The 20,879-nt window shown below is 39.2% G+C and overlaps 1 protein-coding gene across 1 annotated transcript in view; it reads right to left on the bottom strand.

Moving 5' to 3' along the window:
• Positions 1-20,879, bottom strand: part of LOC126184329 (IQ and ubiquitin-like domain-containing protein) — a 201,682-nt gene that overhangs the window by 22,463 nt on the left and 158,340 nt on the right. The window contains exon 8 of the mRNA XM_049926704.1: positions 4,855-5,040. Coding sequence (XP_049782661.1) covers positions 4,855-5,040 — 186 coding nt within the window. The remainder of the gene's footprint in view (positions 1-4,854; positions 5,041-20,879) is intronic.

Raw genomic sequence — 20,879 nt, 5'->3', positions numbered from 1 at the left:
TATGTATCTGGTTTTGGGGGCCTCTGCTGAGGTGCGTCGGCGTCTCAATCAGCTGCGCCTCTGTCGTCGCACGGGATCTGCCGCTCCCCGTCTGCTTTCAGCGACGGTGCCGTCCGGTCAGCGCCCTGGGGACCCATCTACTGGCTCGCCTCATCCCCAGGTGTTACCGACACTGCCTTCCATTTTGCCCCATGGCGACGCGACGCCGCCGCCTGTTCTCCCGCCGGCGACGCCCGCAGTGGACGCTTCGCTGCAACCGCCGGGCGCCTCCCTGGGTCACGCGCCACCGATCACTTCCCGTGACCAGTTGTCCTCCGACATGGAACTCTTGCCCACTCCGGACCATCTGTCATCTTCACCCGTCAGGTGCTCTGACTCGATGGAGGTCGACCCTTCGGCCCCTCCTGACTATCTTAGGGCGCATACCCTGCATGTTGGCGTGCACCCTGGACTAGGTTTTCAGGCGTTTCCTAGCTCCCCTCGGACCGAACGGCCGGGTGCGGGTGGCACAACCTCGCCTGTTGTTAGGCTCCCCACCTCGTCGCATACGTCAACATGGGGTCCTCCCCACAGCAGGCGGAAGCCTTATAATACAACCGTACGCCAATTTGCGGGGGAGGAATGTGGTGTCACCGCCAGACACCACACTTGCTAGGTGGTAGCCTTTAAATCGGCCGCGGTCCACTAGTATACGTCGGACCCGCGTGTCGCCACTGTCAGTGATTGCAGACCGAGCGCCGCCACACGGCAGGTCTAGAGAGATGTCCTACCACTCGCCCCAGTTGTACAGCCGACTTTGCTAGCGAAGCTACACTGACAAATACGCTCTCATTTGCCGAGACGATAGTTAGCATAGCCTTCAGCTACGTCATTTGCTACAACCTAGCAAGGCGCCATGACCAGTTTATATTGAGATTATATAATGTATCAACAAGAGCGATGTTCTCCAATTATGGATTAAAGTTAAGTATTATATCAACTCCATACTTTATTTATTAGACTCAACTCCTTTAATCTGCTCCAGACCTCACGCCAGTCTGCATGAGCTTAAACGCATGCTATTCGGCTAAAAGTCATAGTGGATTGGCTGTCGGGTCAGTCCACTACAGACATCATCATCTAGTATCAGCAGTTAAGGTAGTCTTCTTGTCTACTTATCTTACATTATAGCTGCAATGAATATCAGATACTGAGTGACATAGTACTCACATTCAGGAAGATGATAGTTCAAACCCAAGTCCACCCATTCAGATGTAGGTTTTCCATGATTTCTCTAAATCACCTAGAGCAAATGTCAGGATGGTTCCTATGAAAGGGCATGGCTGATTTACTTCTCTATCCTTCCCTCATCCTAGCTTGTGCTTCGTCCCTAATGAACACTGTGTCGTGGCATGTTCAACTGTAATCTTCTCCTCCCCCTCCTCATCCTAATATCAGTTGTTAGTAATAAACGTCACATCCCTGGAAAGCAATTTGTTGCTCACAACACCCTCTGCCTTATGTTGGAGAGATGTATTGTGTTATGCCTCAGCCATTACTTTCTTTTTATGAAATTAACATAAAGGCACTATATCCCATCATCAGTAATAATACTGGATAGGACTGCTCAATAGTGTTCACAATCAGACTAATAATGCTCAATCAAAAATGCAACTAATATCATCCACTGAATTTTGTTTGTTTGTTTGTTTTGAACTTGAACCTTGACCATTGCTTGCAAATGTTGCACAAAAGTTAAATGGTCACAGTTCATCACATTTGATAATTATCAGGTACATTGACATGAACCATCATGCAATAAACTGTTTAAATGGTCTTCATCAAAGCCAGTGGGTAGTCCTGAATGTGGAGAACCATTCAGGTAAAAATGACCCTCCTCAAAACAAGAAAAACATTTTACTATTGCTTTCTCCAGTGGCACTTACTTCATATCTGCTATTAATGTTTTGAGCTGCTCTTAAACTGAAAGCAAACTGTATATGGCAAATATTAGACTTTTCCATTTGACATACTATTTTTTGACACCTGTAACACTACACATTTGCTTCAAATATTCCAAATTTGATATTTAACCTCAAGAACAATGGTATAACTTGAAAGAAAATAGCCTGCATGTCAAACAAAAATGATATGAACTTACACACCAACATAATGTTTTCACATTCATTTTCACCTTGTATGCTGCATGAACAGTTGTCACATCCCTGTAAGGTGTTCATCTTGTTTGTCGGCGATATTTTGTCTGGTAATAAATGCTTACCAAATTGAAAGTAGCTAGGTGATCTGTAGATCATGGGTGCAAAGTGTGATGCATCATTAACTCCTGGCTGCAGGCTACTCACCATAAGATAGTGGCCAGTATCTACTGCATTGAGGGTACTCTTGAATAGAAAGTGCTCTGGACAGAACAGGCAGCTATGAGCTCTTTTGGAAATATAGTTCTGAAAAGTTTTGCTGTTAATGGTGTATTAGGAAGCAAAATAAATTTTCATTGTATTCCCATGAGACTGATACTTGAAGGATACAGACAAAATACAATTAAAAAAGGAGGAAATGGTCTCAGACTTTCAAATTTGTATTTCCACTACCTGTCATTTACCACAAGACCATGAGTAGATACAGCAGTGGATGAATTTGAGGAGAAGAAAACATATCTTTCAGATAGTGTTGGCAACTCATGCAGATGGCTGGAGTTAGGATTCTGAGGGCAGCCATGTTTATTGCCACTGGAAGTGAATGACTATTTCTTAATTAACACAACAGCCAGGTATAATGTCAAAGACTGTTCACAGAAAATCAATTCAGCTGATAGCCTCTAGCTTCTTTCACAGTAGCTATTCACAGTGACACATTGTCAAGTGAGTTCCTCTATTAACATTGCATATTATTGACTTAACAACTCAGTTCTCCATCATACATTGCAGCCTTTCTGGCCAGTATTTGAATCCTTGGTGATTTTTGTTTTATTGGTATTAGGTCTTGGCCCAAGTCACATTTCTGTGCCTAACATTTTGTCTTCCAATGCTGGAGACATTATCACAGGCTGTAATGACTCAGAAAGCTGTTACAGTCTCAAACAAGCCTAGCAAGCCAAACTGTTCCACATCACATGTATGTACATACTCAGCAAGCCACCATAAGATGCATGATGGATGGTACCTTGTACCACTACTAGTCATTCCCTTTCCTGTACCACTCGTATATGGAGCAAAGGAAAAATGGCTATTTTTATGCCTCCATAAGAGCTCTAATTTCTCTTATCTTGGCTTCACTGTCTTTATGTAGAATATATGTTGATGGCAATAGAATCATTCTGTTGTCAGCCATAAATGCCAATTCTGTAAACTTTCTCAATAGTGTTTCATGAAATGTTTGAGTTCATGAAGCATCTTCGTAACACTCCAGTGATGATCAAACCTACTGGTAACAAATCTAGCAACACACTTGTGAACTGCCTCAGTGTCTTCCTTTACAGTGACATGGTGGGGAACCCAAACAGCCAAGCAGAACTCAAGAATGGGTCAGACTAGTGTTCTATGTGCAGTCCTCTTTATAGATAAATTTACAATCTTCTAAAATTCATTCAATAAACTGAAGTCAACCATTTGCCTTCCCTACTACCATCATTACATACTCATTCCATTTCATGTCATTTTGAAACTTTTTGCCTAATTTAATTGACATGACTGTGTCAAACAGCACACGATTAATCCCAAATCTGAACATTATAGAATTGTTTTATCCTTCTAATCAGCGTTAACTTACATATTTCCATAGCCAGGTCAGTCAGCACTTTATGAAATCAAGTGGCTGCAAGTAGTTTGTACATTTGCAAGTTGGTGAATGCATTTGATGTCACCACTTCAATATGCCTATCGGGAGTTTTCTGCTGTCATTATACGAGAGTTGCCCAGAAAGTAATGCACCACAATTTTTTCTTCAACATATTTTTATTGATCATAATGAGAATTACATACATGAAAGAATGGTGTTTCATCTACACATCATAATTTTCCACCTAATCTCCATCTCATTCTATGGCCCTCCTCCAGTGCTAAACATGGGCATGTATGCTCTGTTGGTAACAATCCTTGTCCTGGTTGCGGAGCCAGTGATTCACTGTGTGAATCACACCCTGATCATCCTCAACATGTCTTCCATGAATGGCATTCTTTAATGGCGAATGACAACATCAGCTCGCTGCAACATGTCAGGTGTGACAGCCATCGATGTTCTCCACGACCACTGCAAATTGTGGAGCTCTGCCGAACTGCCTTCTGATGACCTCACCCTCCATGCCCAGTGACTAACTGTACTTCTGTTGACAGCAGGTGCTCCATAGACTCTGCATTTGCGAATATTCCCCACAATTTCTTTCTCTGCAGTGAGAAATTCAATGATGGCACATTGCTTGTAACGTACATTGCCTGTCCTGCAGCTATGCTATCTGTCAGAATTGATGGAAAATTGGTGTGCTTGCTCAGGAGACTTCAAATAATACATAAATAATGTTTTGCATTCATAGCATTGTTTTCAGCTGAGAAAAAAATTGCAATGCATTACTTTCTGGCGCAGGTGAAAAAAATGCAGCTTTCATAATTGTAATAGTAGATTAAAATTGTGCACCAGAACATGATCAGAAACCAACCACATTTTAAGTTTTAGTGGACAAATGATCACAGAACACTGCTTACACAACCCAGATATATGGTTCCATGTCATATTCCAGCATACAGTATTGACTTCTTTCACAGTACATACAAATTAAGAGTAAGGATTTATTCTGACTGAATAGAGCTTCTAATGATACAGTTTCACTGAATTCTTTAGCTAAAAGCTACTCAATGTACATACTTGATTTATATTCTCCAGATTTATATGTGCCTTCGTTTCATTATCAGTAAGGAGAATACAGTTCCATGGAGACCAATCTTCTTTTATATTCCATCGAGGGAGTCTCAAAGTATTTATATCTCGTGATTCACTTATGGCAGAGTGACCATGCCATATATTCATAACAAGATAATAAAAATCTTGTTCCTGTAAATGCAAAACCTTGAAAAGATTTTAAGAAGTGAGTAATTATTGCTTTTAACAATGGTTGCTGTAATTAGATATTTTCCCAGTCACAACTGTATTTCAGACCAGCTGTTACACTAAACTAATAATGCAACATTTTTATTAAACATTAAGTATGGTATTTTATGACTTATTTAAAGCATCTGATAAGATTGACCATTATATTCTGCAAATGAGATTATATCTTTATTAGTTATTGGTCTAAAACATGAGTAATCACCTAATATTGAAGTAAAATGTTTCAGAATGCTATATAAATGATAAAGCAGTTTACAGATAGAGCCCAACAAATCCATGCATTTTACTTTTTGATGAAATTGCTTCACAGCTTTGAAATGATCCAGGACTTACATCCTTAAACAACCAAAAGCTGCTCAATTGATAAATTTTATTTACAGCTATTTTCAAACAGAGGTCGTCATCAGGTTGATACATTATTATAAGTGTAGCCTGAAAAGGCAGTTAGCTGATATCAGACATAAAGATATAAGAGACTACTGTATTAAGCACCATGCCTTAAAAACTGAAATATTTTTGCACGGAATTGAAATGAAATAAATGGAATCGAGAGAAAATTGCAGCCACCAGAGCGAACTGTCATGGAAACACATTGACGACAGGGGTCACTGTCAATTATTATGGTCTGTAACAGGAGAGAGACAGGCCACAGAAAAGCATATACACTCCTGGAAATTGAAATAAGAACACCGTGAATTCATTGTCCCAGGAAGGGGAAACTTTATTGACACATTCCTGGGGTCAGATACATCACATGATCACACTGACAGAACCACAGGCACATAGACACAGGCAACAGAGCATGCACAATGTCGGCACTAGTACAGTGTATATCCACCTTTCGCAGCAATGCAGGCTGCTATTCTCCCATGGAGACGATCGTAGAGATACTGGATGTAGTCCTGTGGAACGGCTTGCCATGCCATTTCCACCTGGCGCCTCAGGTGGACCAGCGTTCGTGCTGGACGTGCAGACCGCGTGAGACGACGCTTCATCCAGTCCCAAACATGCTCAATGGGGGACAGATCCGGAGATCTTGCTGGCCAGGGTAGTTGACTTACACCTTCTAGAGCACGTTGGGTGGCACGGGTACATGCGGACGTGCATTGTCCTGTTGGAACAGCAAGTTCCCTTGCCGGTCTAGGAATGGTAGAACAATGGGTTCGATGACGGTTTGGATGTACCGTGCACTATTCAGTGTCCCCTTGACGATCACCAGTGGTGTACGGCCAGTGTAGGAGATCGCTCCCCACACCATGATGCTGGGTGTTGGCCCTGTGTGCCTCGGTCGTATGCAGTCCTGATTGTGGCGCTCACCTGCATGGCGCCAAACACGCATACAACCATCATTGGCACCAAGGCAGAAGCGACTCTCATCGCTGAAGACGACACATCTCCATTCGTCCCTCCATTCATGCCTGTCGCGACACCACTGGAGGCGGGCTGCACGATGTTGGGGCGTGAGTGGAAGACGGCCTAACGGTGTGCGGGACCGTAGCCCAGCTTCATGGAGACGGTTGCGAATGGTCCTCGCCGATACCCCAGGAGCAACAGTGTCCCTAATTTGCTGGGAAGTGGCGGTGTGGTCCCCTATGGCACTGCGTAGGATCCTACGGTCTTGGCATGCATCTGTGCATCGCTGCGGTCCGGTCCCAGGTCGACGGGCACGTGCACCTTCTGCCGACCACTGGCGACAACATCGATGTACTGTGGAGACCTCACGCCCCATGTGTTGAGCGATTCGGCGGTACGTCCACCCGGCCTCCCGCATGCCCACTATACGCCCTCGCTCAAAGTCCGTCAACTGCACATACGGTTCACGTCCACGCTGTCGCGGCATGCTACCAGTGTTAAAGACTGCGATGGAGCTCTATATGCCACGGCAAACTGGCTGACACTGACGGCGGCGGTGCACAAATGCTGCGCAGCTAGCGCCATTCGACGGCCAACACCACGGTTCCTGGTGTGTCCGCTGTGCCGTGCGTGTGATCATTGCTTGTACAGCCCTCTCGCAGTGTCCGGAGCAAGTATGGTGGGTCTGACACACCGGTGTCAATGTGTTCTTTTTTCCATTTCCAGGAGTGTAATTTATCAATTTAGTGCTGGGCAAAGACAGCCATTGACCAGCTGTACCATCCTGAACCACCTTCTTGATATGATGTTTACCTCAGTTTTTTGCACATAACAAGGTGATGAAGGTATTACCACAAGTGGAACATTCACATACCTGCTATGTCTTTCATTGTCTTTCAGTAGTGTATGATACTGTCTGAAGATGTAAATCTGTTTGTTTGCTTTTGGCATCCTGCAAGCGACCTGTAACTTCAGCAAAAAAATGCACCTCTGCATTGCTCCCATATTGTGTCAGGATGGTTTGAAGAACACATCATAAACATGAGGGTGTCAGTGTGGCCTTCTAGGCAATCTTATCTGTTGAGTATATGTGGGCAGAGGTTGTTTATCTACTCACCAAAAGTGGCACATTCTATGAGTCCAGCACTGTGAGAGGCCTGCAGCCACAGTGCCCAATTTTTCAAGGGAAAATTAGCTGTTAGCAGTTTTGAATTGAAAAGAATGATACCATTTAGGCTTATGTGCATTGATTGTAAAGAATCTTTTAAGTACATATCACTGATATAAAATTGTGTGCATGTTTGATTTTTCTGATATACTTGTAATTTATTAAATCACATCTCACATATTAGAAACTAGAATAAGAGTTTTATTTATAGCTTTTTTTGCTCTATTCTGCTGAGCATTATTATGAACTTGCACCAAAATATTGTCGACAAAGACTGATTGCTTTGCATTTGTTGTTAGCAAAGCTCACTTAAAATTGGTTATTGATTTCCTAACAACTAACAACAGTGGACACTAAGCAAAACAGTTTGAAAACCAGAATACTCCCAAAATATGATATCTACTTGTTTGTATTAAGATTAGTGATCAACTAGCTCACTTAGTGCTGTTTTTCATGCCTTTCAGTAACTTTAAGTTCAGCCACAGTGCATCTTGGCAGTACAATAATAATAATAATAATAATAATCCTTATTTGTCCACAATAACTTTACAGTCTTGGAAATTGTCACTTTTTGTTCATTTACCACTATAATATCATGCTGCAAACATAATAAATCTGTACAAAAAGTAGCAGATTAGATACTACTATATAAACATTTACCGTGACTAATAAACAGCAATATACAAAAGCATACTATTGATAATAGAGTTCAGAAATCTTTGAGTGAATATGAACATATTTTAATTAACAACTTTTTCAGCTTGCCCTTAAATGGATTTCCACAGAGGTGCTTTATCTTATTTGGCAACCTATTATAGGATTGTCTTCCAGCTACAAGTGGACTGTGATCTGTAGCTCTTTTGTTACTTAGTATCTTCATCTGATTCATCTGTTGCAACCATGAAGGTTTCTGTGCATTAAACTTAGTCATTCATTGTCTTTTACAAACTTAATTGTCTGAAGGGCATACAGTGACTACACAGTCAGTAAATTATACCTAATGAAGTAGTCAATACAGGGCTGGCATTTGACTATTAACAATTATTCTGTCTGCTCTCTTCTAAAGCCTGAATATCCTATCCATGGGTGGATGCTCCATCCCAAATTTCGATCCCATATTGCTTAGATAAGTGGATTAAGCCACAGTAACTATATTTGTTTAAGGATAACTGTGAGATGTTTATTAAATAAATGATGCAGTTAATCATTTTATACATGTAAGTGATGTACTCTCTTGTCCATCACAATGCCTAAAATTGTATGTTTACCAGATTTTTCAGCTACAGACAGTGATTCACTACTTATGTCCACATGTGATTAGTAATAATTTAACAAGAACTTCATCACAACAGTATTGTCCTTATTGAATGTAAGTTTATTCATGATTAGACATTTTGTGACGCAATCAAAGTTCTTATTAATGATTTACAATGTTACCTGTTAAAAATAGCTGCAGCTAATAAATGACTTATTGTCAGCGTAGTTCACTAGCTATGAGCTTTGTGGCTGAGTTATGTCTTTGATATATACAAGAAATTAAAATGGCCCAAGAATACCTTCCCGGGTGATTTCACAGTTGGGGGTCTCGTATTTTGATTTTATTGCTAGGATCCTACCTTCATTCTCGTAGCACATTGTCTTCCAACTTGAAGATAAGAACTTCAGAAATTTGTTGACGCTTCTCTTTTATTGCAAATTTCTAATTTGGGTAAAAGTACCCCATGATTTACAGAATCAAAGTTCTTAGACAAATCTAGAAAAGTCTCAATTACTTTTTTTATAAGGGGGTTAGTCTGTGTTGTTGCCCCGGATGATGATTACATGAATATTTTGTCAGGATTTGTAAGCAGTGGGTCCTTGAGGTGCAGCAGTATGCGAACACGAGAAGTAAGTTTAAATAGTTTTATTAACAAAGGCGGATTATAAAACAAGCATGCTACATGCACCCATCGTCACTGTGTCTGACATCCTAACACTGGCTAATTATGGTTGTATTGGTGGCTCCATGGTGAGCTAAGAAAAAGAGACATATTCATGCCTGAGGCCATGTTAGTTAATACTGCGCGCTGCGGACGGTGGCCAGTCATGTACTCTCTGACGCAGTGCTTCCGGACACGCACCTACTGACCAAGAGAATCGTCAGCATTCCACATAGGCTGGCTGGCGAGCACGTGTTAATGTACTGCACAGCTGCATGCAATCTGTAGACCCTTACATCACTCTCCCCAGAGAAAAAGAGCAACCATAGGTGGCTCAAAATGACCTCCTGGATGTTATGAATCTATTTTGCCATTTGTGGCATCAGAAGCCATTGGAACATGTATTTCATTTGCAGACACAGTAACGTTCAGTACAGAGAAGTGTGCCTTCAGGATGACAATTTCATACATGACAAATGCTGTTGACAAAAGACAAATTAATAAAAGCAATAAAAACAAAATACTGACAATCAAGTAAGCATTAACATTACTGGAGGAATTGGAGGACTTAATTCTATTTGCTGCTTCAATGGAATTTAACTCATTATTTGAAGAGATTACATTTTCATGGATGTCCTTAATCAAATTATTGTCTTCAGAAAAGCTTGATAAGGAATGCTTTCCATATGTTAATATGTATGAATCATTGTAATAAACATATAACATTCTAGTTAATGGCAGATGTCCAGTTGCATGCAATGTAGTTGGCAACACACTAGGCATATCAAATAGTTCACATGATAAATCACAATATGTGGCATTCAAGATTAATCCACTATTGTTCAATTTTAGTGTAAAGGGTAGCTCAGGTGTATCATAGTTTTTACATGTAAATGTGACATCAAGGGTGGAGTTAAAAGAGGAAATTATACCTTCAGAGCATCGTTTAAGAAATGGATGATAAAGATGCATTAAAATTCTAGGGCAATCATCTCTTGGGGGATGATTCATAAACAATTCTTTCTCACAGCTGTACACTCTGCTGTTTAAGAATACTGCCAATTCAGGGTAAATCAACTGATGACTACGTTTACACATATGCAAATCATTTTCATTCAGGGACACAAAATATCTTCGATTCTTGCTTATCAGTAGATAGTTATTCAGTACATACTTTACATGTATACCTGCCTGTCTCCATTTCACAGGGTAAGTATAAATCTTATACATTTCAAAATTATGCTTTGATCTAGCAATGGGAATAGAAACAATAACAGTTAATGCATCTTCAATCATTAAGGTGGTTGTTAACTTATAGTAAGCATATAAATTGTAAGAGTTAACAGGGTAAATCATGGTATATGTTGCATCTAGCTTTCGTTCAGTTGATAGTAGGATCTGTAAAAATTGTTCTGGATGTAGTAGTACGCTGCTCAGACAATCATTTTAACTACTTTCGAAGGCTGTTCTTAAGTTAAGGGCATCAATTCTAGCATTTGATTAGCTATCAGCAATCCTTAAAAAAAAGAGTACTTAAATCTAAGTGCGTACTCACAGCATTAGTCCTTGGAATAGTTCTTGGATATTTGTGTTCGTTTCATTGCGAAAAATGTGGAAATGTGAGATAAATTGCTTTACAATCTGTTCAATGAAAACTGTGTGGTTAGTAATGGTTCTTTGCATATTCTTTAATATGATAATTTCATTAGAGAGGTTAGCTGAATCTGTACTGGATCTAATATTTTGCCTTTAACTTCCAGTAGATCTCGACTAGTTAAAGTACCAAATACAGTACGAAGGATACTCCCTCCAAAATCAAACCAGGCTTGTTTATGCCTAATAAAAGTTTTATGTGGCAAAAGCTTTAAAAAAAACAGTAAATCTCTTTTTCATAATTGGCAAATGTAGACTCTACCTGCATTTTGGCTGTGATCCAGTTATTATACCAAGATGTGCCCATTTCCAAAATTGTATCGTTACCCTTAACCGAATGAATTAGGTCAATTTGCTTCTTTACAGAACTGATCTGTTGCTGGATTTCACTCAGATTGTACTTGAGGACAAGTTTTGTATTACTTGTTGAAACTACCATGTCTGATCGTGGTTCAAACAAAAGACCTGTACTCTCTGGTACTATTACTACAGCATTACTAGAATATGCTTTCATAGCAAGCATTAGAATAAAAATGAACATGGTTAATTAGTTCTAAATACTAGAGTTAACAATGAACATAAAATAAATTAGTTTCTTGGGGTAACCTGTGGAATAAAAGGTTTAGTTTCACTTGTGCACTTGTGCAACAGCTTCAATACTAAATTTTCACAACACATTCACATAAGCACATGGCTGAAATAAACACTCTCACACACTACACATGTTTACACAGATTGTAGGGGTGTCTGGAACAGGATCACTCAGAACATGACGATGCCTCAGCCTTGGAGTCTGGACTGCAACCTCGCCATTCTTGTTTCCTGGGTTTGGGAACAGTAGGTCTGCCTCTCGGTTGGTCCTTGTCGTCTTGTGATACTACAGGAAATCTACCCAGAGATGGCTTTACATGATTGACATGAATGACAATTGAACGAAATGGCAGTTGGAGCTTAAGAGTGACTGGCGACAACACCTCCAAGATTGGATATGGTCCTTTCCAAAACTTCTCAAACTTTTTGACTTAACTCTTCTTTAACACCACGTTGCTCAGATACACAAGATCTCCAACTCAATACTGTGGCACTGCTGCTTGGTGGTCGTGTTGTCTTGCTTGCTGAAGAAAGGATTGATGATTCCGCTGTTTCACTCCCCTCCACGCTTCCTTTAGCTTGCGTGCTAGATCCCTTACATGTTCATTGCTGATTCCGGCAGTCGATCATGCAAAGTCCAAGGTTGAATGCAGTGTTCTTCTGTAGACGATCTCATATGGACTTAGGCCAGTGGAGCTGTGCATTTTGGCATTCTAACAACTTACCAAGTATGGCAAACAAGCATCCAAATTGTCATGTTTGCTGCTCACATAATGCCTAATCATTTTAATAATTGTTCTGTGGACTCGCTTGACTCTTCCATTTCCTTCAGGGTGTGCTGGTGTAGTCCTTAATTGAGTTATTTGCATGAGCTTACAAGTCTGTTTAAGTAATTCACTCATAAAATTCGTTCTTTGATCACTAATTATACTTAATGGTGATCCGAACTTAAGAATCCATTCTTTTACAAAAACTTTAGCTATATTCTCAGCACTCTCATTAGGTATTGGTATCATAAGAAGGTATCTAGAGAAATGATCTACCATTGTCAATATGTATCTGTTTCCATCTTTAGTCTTAGGCAACAGTCCTATGACATCTACTCCTACTCGTTCAAATGGTTCACTTGTTTCTGGCAGTTCTTGCAATGGCGCTCTACTTCTTCCTACATTGTTCCGTCTGTTACAGGAATCACATTGTGAAACAAACTCGAAAATGTCAGCTTTGTGGCTTGGCCACTAAAACATTTGAGCTATTTTAATGTTTGTTGCTTTTTTACCGCAATGTCCTGATAATAAAGAATCGTGTTGCTGTATCATTCCCTGTATGAATACGATGCTGAACTAAATGAGTCACAGGTAAATTTGCACGTTCTTGGAATACATCTGCATACTCCAGCAAAACAGGCGCTAAAATCTTCTGTTCATTAGCTGTCAAATGTCCTACCTTTTCCCAATCTTGTGCTTCAGTTCATTATTAACTTCGTCTCCTCATTACAATTTTGCGGTACTGTTACAAAAATCTGTGTTTATAACTGTAGCATTTGTTACCTCATCTGGAATCTGTATTACATCCTTTTTATTTACGCTCTACACTTGAGCAACTTTTGTTCCTCGTGGCAAAACAACATCCTCATTGCTCATATTTGTTATTGTAACTGGGACTTTTGCGACATTCTGTCTCACCATTGTAGCGACACCTACACTTCTAGCAACATAACAATGCATTGTATCCAATAACTCACTTTTCTCGGATCGCTCAATTAATAACAAAGTTCCATCCTTGCATTGGGATGACTTAACTTCAACGTAGATTGTCTTTCCTGCTCCCTTGGGAATTTGCTGTGGCTGATCAATTTGAACATTGACTCGGACGGTTTGAACTGATGCATCGTTCAGACGGTCCATTCCCATGATGTCAGTGTTGCTGCTCCTTTGAGTACGATCTGAAGAACGATTTCCTAGGTTGTAGTTACTGCGGCCTAGTCTGATCTTTCTTTCTGCAACAAATATCTCTGCTTTGTTACCAGACACGAAATCAAATCCAAGTACACCATCATAAAGCGTTTCATTATTTGAAACTACTTGCACCCTTGCTGTGTATTTATCTCTATTTTCACCTTCATCTTGGCCTTGGCCAAGCATTAATTCTATGTCAACTTCTCCATAGTTACATAGCTTTCCTCCATTTAATCATCGAACTTCTAATAATGGCAGTTTCAATTTATTCCGTTTATCTATGCAACACCACATTAATGAGGTCTGTGCTCCTGTGTCAATAAGTAGTTTGATGTTTCTCCGACGATATACAGCACCTATCATGAAGTCATTTTTGGTCTGATTTTCACTGGATCTAACAGGAATCACTGTCTCTGGCAAGGGGCGGACGGAGTGGTGGCCTGTACATCCCTGTACTCGTTTAAAGATTTGGCAGATTGTCTGTTGTTCACATTACCTTTCTTCTTGTTGCAACAATCTCTCGAAACATGAGCCTGCATCCTGCAATGATAGCAGATTCGATTCTCTTTACAATTCTTATGCTTGTGACCCAGCTTATTGCATCTGTAGCACTGTACTGTTGTGTTGAAAACTCTATGCTCTTGTTTCTGCATCTCATTCAGTCGTCTTAGTGCTTCAATGAAACCACCAGCTGATTCTACTGCTACCTGAAACGTTTTACATTGCGCCAATCTAACAGCTTTGCTTACTTCCTCTCCGTGCAACCCATGAATGAATGTGCCCAAGGCTCTCTGGTCGGCTTTGAACAACTGAATTCGATTTTAATTTTCATCTTCTATTAACTCATACGTTTTAGCGTTGATGTTTCGAATTCTGTCAGCAAACTGCTCAATAGATTCGTCTCATCGCATTCGCAAACTGTGAAGCTGCTCTCTGTAAAAGCTGATCGCATTTTTACGTTTAAATCTCTGAACAACAATCGTTCTAAACTCATTGTAATCTTCTGTTTTCACGCAAGTAGGCTCTGCGCTAATGAAATCTTGTGCTGCTCCCTGAATTCTTAATTTGGTAACCACTAGCTTATCAGCATCTGTCCATGATCCTAACAGGGTAGCACCTTCAAGTTTACGAAAAAACACTTTCACATCATCTTCACGTTTCCCGCTAAGCACTGGTACTGATGGCAATAATGAAAAATTCTTTATTGTAGTTGTACTTTTACTGCATGGACTATCATTTGACAAGTCTCTCTGAATGTTATGCTTGCTTCTTTATGCTATTAACTGCTGAATCTCTTCTTGCAGTTCATTAACAACATTTTGTAGATTGACAACGTTACTCTTACTGGATTGCAACATTTCGTCTAATTTAAGGCCAATGAGTCACTCAAATGTAAAACAAAAATCCATCACTGCCCTTCGTATTCAAGCCAAACTGGAGTAGGCCAACCTGGATTTCAGCGTTGGACGTCCCCACATAGTCGGAAGATGTTCACGCTGCTGCTGCTCGAAGTTCACGTTGTACTGCGACCTCTTCAGGACTGTAGATTTTCCATAATTATCCCACTTCTGACACCACTTCTATAAGGGGGTTAGTCTGTGTTGTTGCCCCGGATGATGATTACACGAATATTTTGTCAAGATTTGTAAGCAGTGGGTCCTTGAGGTGCAGCAGTATGCGAACACGAGAAGTAAGTTTAAATAGTTTTATTAACAAAGGCGGATTATAAAACACACACGTTACGCACACCCATCATCACTGTCTCTGACATCCTAACACTGGCTAATTACGGTCGTATCGAAAGGCTCCATGGTAAGTTAAGAAAAGAGACATATTCGTGTCTGAGCCCATGCTAGTTAATACTGCCCGCTGCGGACAGCAGCCAGTCGTGTACTCCCCGTCGCATTGTGGCCAGACGTGCATCTACTGACCAAGCAAATTGTCAACATTCCAGATAGGCTGGCTGGTGAGCATGTGTTAACATACTGCACAGCTGCGTGCAAGTCGTAGACCTTTACACTTTGCTTTATTCCGCCTGTTTACAAATTCATGAAAAAAATTGCTAGTGGTGGTATTGCAGATTACCCTTTTTGTAACCCATGCTGAGAGTTGTTTAGCAGTTTTATTTACAGAAGAAAAATTCCATTTAATCTAGAATTACTCTGTCAGGTAACTTGCCATATTATGAAGTCAATGAAAATAACCATGTAATTATTTATGTCAGTGGTTGCTCCCTTTTTTCATATTGGTCACATCTCAGGGATATATGATTGGAAAAGATCTCCTGGTCAAATGAACTGGTCATTAAAAGTGTTAGTAGTTTCATTACTTCATTTCTGCATTCTTTAAGTAATATAACTGATATGTCATCCCTGTCACCAGATGTTTTTATTTTGAGTTTTGAGATTATTTTCATTACCTGGCATTCTGTTACATGCCTTACGAAAAATAAATTCATTTTAACTGAGTTTATTTGCACTAGCAATTCATTAGTTTTTTCTATGCATGCCTTTCTAAAGAGATGTATGAAGCCCTCAAACAGTGTCTTCAGTTCACTCACCAACATTCCGTGTTCTCCTAGTGCTATATGACTGCAACCTGAACACACACTATCTTCACTTTCTGTGTTTGCTATATTCCAGGCTATTTTATAAACATTACTGGGTCACTGTTTAGCATAATAAAGAAGGAAGGAAGTTTGGGGTTAATGTCTTGTCACCAATGAGGTCATTAGAGACAGAGCATATGCTCAAATCATTATTCAAAGATGGGGAAGGATATCGGCTATGCCCTTTCAAATGGACCATCCTGGCATCTGCCTGGAGTGATTTAGGGACATAATGGAAAACCTAAATTATGATGGCTGGACAGGAATTCGAACCAGCATCCTCCCAAATGTGAGTCCAGTGTGCTAACCACTGTTCCACCTTGCACCGTGTTGGCAAAATATGTATATTTATTGTGAAAGGCAATATTTCTTGATTTTAAGACCTTTATTCCAATTACTTGTTTCGACAGAAGGCCTTAAAGTCAAGCGATCTTGGCTTTCACAAAAAAATATATATAAACAGAGATTGACTCAACAACACATGTTGGCATGATAGTGTATGTTTTTATCCTGATTTTGTAGTTTGTTAGGAAGTACTGGAATTTGATGTCCCTGAAAAGTACGTATACGTCTTTGATACTGAGAAATGGATAGTCTGTTACTCACCATATAGAGGAGATGTCAAGCACCAGATAGGCCGGACCGGCCACAGCAGATAGAGACTAGTGGTCATGTATGTGTTAACTGTGCTTGTCTGAATCTCTGTGTGTGTGTGTGTGTGTGTGTGTGTGTGTGTGTGTGTGTGTGTGTGTTTCTGTATTTCGCAGGAAGGCCTTTTGACCAAAAGCTTCAATGTGCAGCAGTCTTTTCATTGTATTTGTCTGCAACTCAACGTCTCCTGTATATTGTGAGTAAAAAGCTATCCTCTTCACAACATTGTTATTCCAGCCTGGGCTTTCAATTGTTTGACATATTAATCTTTCACATTTTCTTTTAATTTATGAATTTTTGAAGAATTTTAAGATTCTTTGTGTAATCTGATACACTTAGTTTTTAAACCTGTGGACACGCATGACTCTACTTCAATATTTCATAGAAATGGCCCCATTTTCATTAACATCACCTGATTTATATACCTGCTGCCAGTCTCAGTGTGCAAGGTTCTTCTTAACCTTATCATGGCAAATTTTTTGAGTAAGCCACTGTGTGATACTATTTTGTGGTCTGCATTAATCTCCATGGATTGGAGCTCTATGGTCCATAATATAGTTTTCAATAGTTCTTGCCACTAATACCTTCCTATTTAAATTTGTAATAATATAGTCAATATAAGACTGTGAGTCAGATATTATTCTAGGTGATGAGTAATTTATATAGATATGTTTATAGCATTGTAATACGTCAGAATATTTAAGGTAGTTTTCATTATAGCTTGAACAGCCTATTTTCATACATCTTATTACTATAATCTGTTTTTTGTTTCTTAGGAGTTTATCCCTAAGTTGTTCTAAATTACAGAATATTTATCTACATCACTATGAATAGGCTGACTCATACTGAATATCATTTCTAACATAAATGCCTTATGTTTCTTTCTACAATATATGCTCAGAGTTTTGTTATTATTTAACCTTAAACTATGAGTTTCTTTGGTCTTGCATCCAAGTTCATTCACAATATATAAGTGTGGTTTACTTTCTCCTAAAAATTCATCACCTTGTTCTGTTTTATTAGTGATGTAGTGGACATTCTGAAACACTGTTGATAAAACTTGTGCATTGTTACACCAGATCACATCCCTCTGTAAACTTCAACACTGCTCAACAATTTGATACCTTTGTTGGAATATTCTACAAAATTCCACTGGTGTCCCTCGATGACTGAACACTCTCAAAAGACAGTTCATGTTAACTTATAGTAGGTATTTTCCTGTACTTTTTCAGAGAATTGGTATTATTTGGTAAACATCTTCCATGTGCATTTGGTGGAATATCTTCATTGTGTAAATACTGAAAGCAGGTACTGACAGATGGGGGAAATCCAAAATGTTATTGTCATTGTGCTACTGTGATTGTGTCCTGGTAGCTGTTTATGTTTCTCACTTGCCATGACTGGATGTTTATTTCTACAATAGCAGGTAGCTAGGAAGACAGTAGCCTGTAGCTATCATATCTGACGAAATTGTGCTCATGATTCACTATTTTGACTGCTTCATGGATTTTCTTTCTATAAATACTACCTTATCTGGCAAGCACATATAGGTTCTTAAAATCCATAACCTGATTGCATTCTTTCAGGTGCTCCACAACCTATGATTTTACCTAGTGTCTTAAATGCTTGTGGCATTCACACTCTTTAAAGTGTTCTTTTACTGTCCCTCAAATTTTCTAAATGTATACTTTGCCATAACCATGTGTCATTTCATATATTCCTGCAGTGTAGAGATGGCCAGGCAAGCTCGCTTTAGGTAGGAAGAGCTATTTTATATTCCAGTGTTGACTGAGAAACATGACACCTAAACCATTCTTCTGAAGGATTCTGCCTACACAGTCAGTCGCTCTAGACACAAATGGTAATCTTACAGGAGATACAGCAGGTTATTCATTCTTCTTGCCTGCATTATTATTATTACTGCTTCATTTGAGTGGCCTATTTATGGAAAGGATATCATAGCCAATGCCCATCAATGTTTCCCTTAGAAAATTTAGCTCTGATTGCAAGCTCTAATTGTCACTTATGTAGAGTACGCACAAAGATGAGTGTTCAGAGCAACTTGCTCCTAGAGTGGAAGGTGATACTCAGTGGCATCTAGATATTGAATTGAATTGAATTGAACTGAATTTTGTTTGATCCTGTAAGATTACATGGCATATAGTGAATGTTCATGTGTTATAGGACATCTCAAAAATACAGAAACCTTCATTATCACATACTTCCCAACTATTCTAACATCATTGATTATGATTAACAATGTTTACAAATTTAATATCAGCAGTATTCATCAGCACTGTAAAATTCCTTTTTCACCAGATAGTCTTTTAGATTCTTAAAAACTTAGTGTCATGTACATTGTCATACAGTTTTTTAGGCTGACTTCTTAGTAATTTGATACCCAAATACAGGGGTCCTTTTTCAAGCATTGTCAGTTGCTGGGGTATGCTTCATATGTCATTCTTCATCTGAGTCTTTTGGGTTTGTACACTAGCATTTGTAGTCCACTCTGCACTGTATTTTGTGACATATAGTATAGTTTTGTATATGTACAAGGAGGAAAAAGTTAAGATGCTTGGTCTTTTGAAGCAGTTTCTGCATGTTTCAGAAGTCTTTCTTTCTAATACGATTCTGACAGCTTTTTTTATGTGAACATCATTTTTATTTCTTGAATGTTTGAGTTTCCCCACACTATCACTCTATACTGCAGGTATGGTTCAAAGAGTCCATGGTATACTGTGCACAGAAGCTGTTCGTCTGCTAGCTGACTCCTTATAAATGTGATGGAACTGAGTTTCTTACAGGCAGAATTAATATGTTGTTTTCATTTCAACTTGTTGTCCATAGTAATACCTAAGAATCTAGTGAATTCTACTTCTTCTAGTCTTGTTTCATTCACCTTTAAACCCATGTGCACAGTTTCCTCTTTATTTCTGAACAATGCATATATAGCCTTTTTTAGGTTTATAGCTAGTCCATTTTCCAGGAGCCATTGAGCTGTGATGTTTGCAGATATGTATGCTCTTTTCTCAAGCTGTGCCACAGTGTGGTCATTGTTCAGTACTGTCATGTCATCTGCATAGAATATTCTCTTCAACACTTATGTCATTGACAAACAGATTAAATAGCACTGGCCCCATCACTGATCCCTGTGGTGCTCCATACTTGATGGTTTTGGTTTCTGACTGATATGCATCCCATATTGACACATTTTTGCCTCCTGTTGCATAGGTATGATTGTATCCGCTTCCCTGCTTGCCCTCAAATACCATAGTTTTCCCATTTTATTATCAGTATTTCAAGAATTTTCAAGAATTTCAAGAATTTTATTCACCATAGATCATTTTACAATGATATTGGCTTCGTTATACAAGATGTACTAGTACATACAGAATAACAAAATAAACTTCTGTCAATACATTATAAATACATTTGAAGCATGGCAGTGTACCAAATTACAAAGGATAGCTTTTAAAAGCTAACACAACAAGCTATCTTATAATCTAATATAATATGGTATTTTATTGTTTATAGTATAAACTTTGTAATTACACACGATTAACCACAGCACAAAATAATATGTTTAACTACAGACAACTTTTAAATGCTTATATTCTCCTCAGGCATCTCAAGGAATTCTTTAATGTCATAGAATGGATGATCTGACAGCCAGCTGTACCACTTAATTTTAAAAGAATTTGTGTCCATAGACTGAACATGAATTGGCAGTTTATTGAACATTTTGAGTGGGTTAACTTTGTGGGAATTTCCTGTTCTCGCTAATCTGTGGCGCGGTATGTCTAAATTACCGTTCGCCCTGGTGTTGTGTTCGTGTATTTCCTTTCTGGCAATAAATTGTGAAATATTATTTTTAATATAGA

Source organism: Schistocerca cancellata, chromosome 4 (genome assembly GCF_023864275.1).
Source record: "Schistocerca cancellata isolate TAMUIC-IGC-003103 chromosome 4, iqSchCanc2.1, whole genome shotgun sequence".
NCBI lineage: Eukaryota > Metazoa > Arthropoda > Insecta > Orthoptera > Acrididae > Schistocerca > Schistocerca cancellata.
The sequence above is the reverse complement of the archived record's forward strand: the minus strand, read 5'-3'. Positions and strand labels throughout refer to the sequence as shown.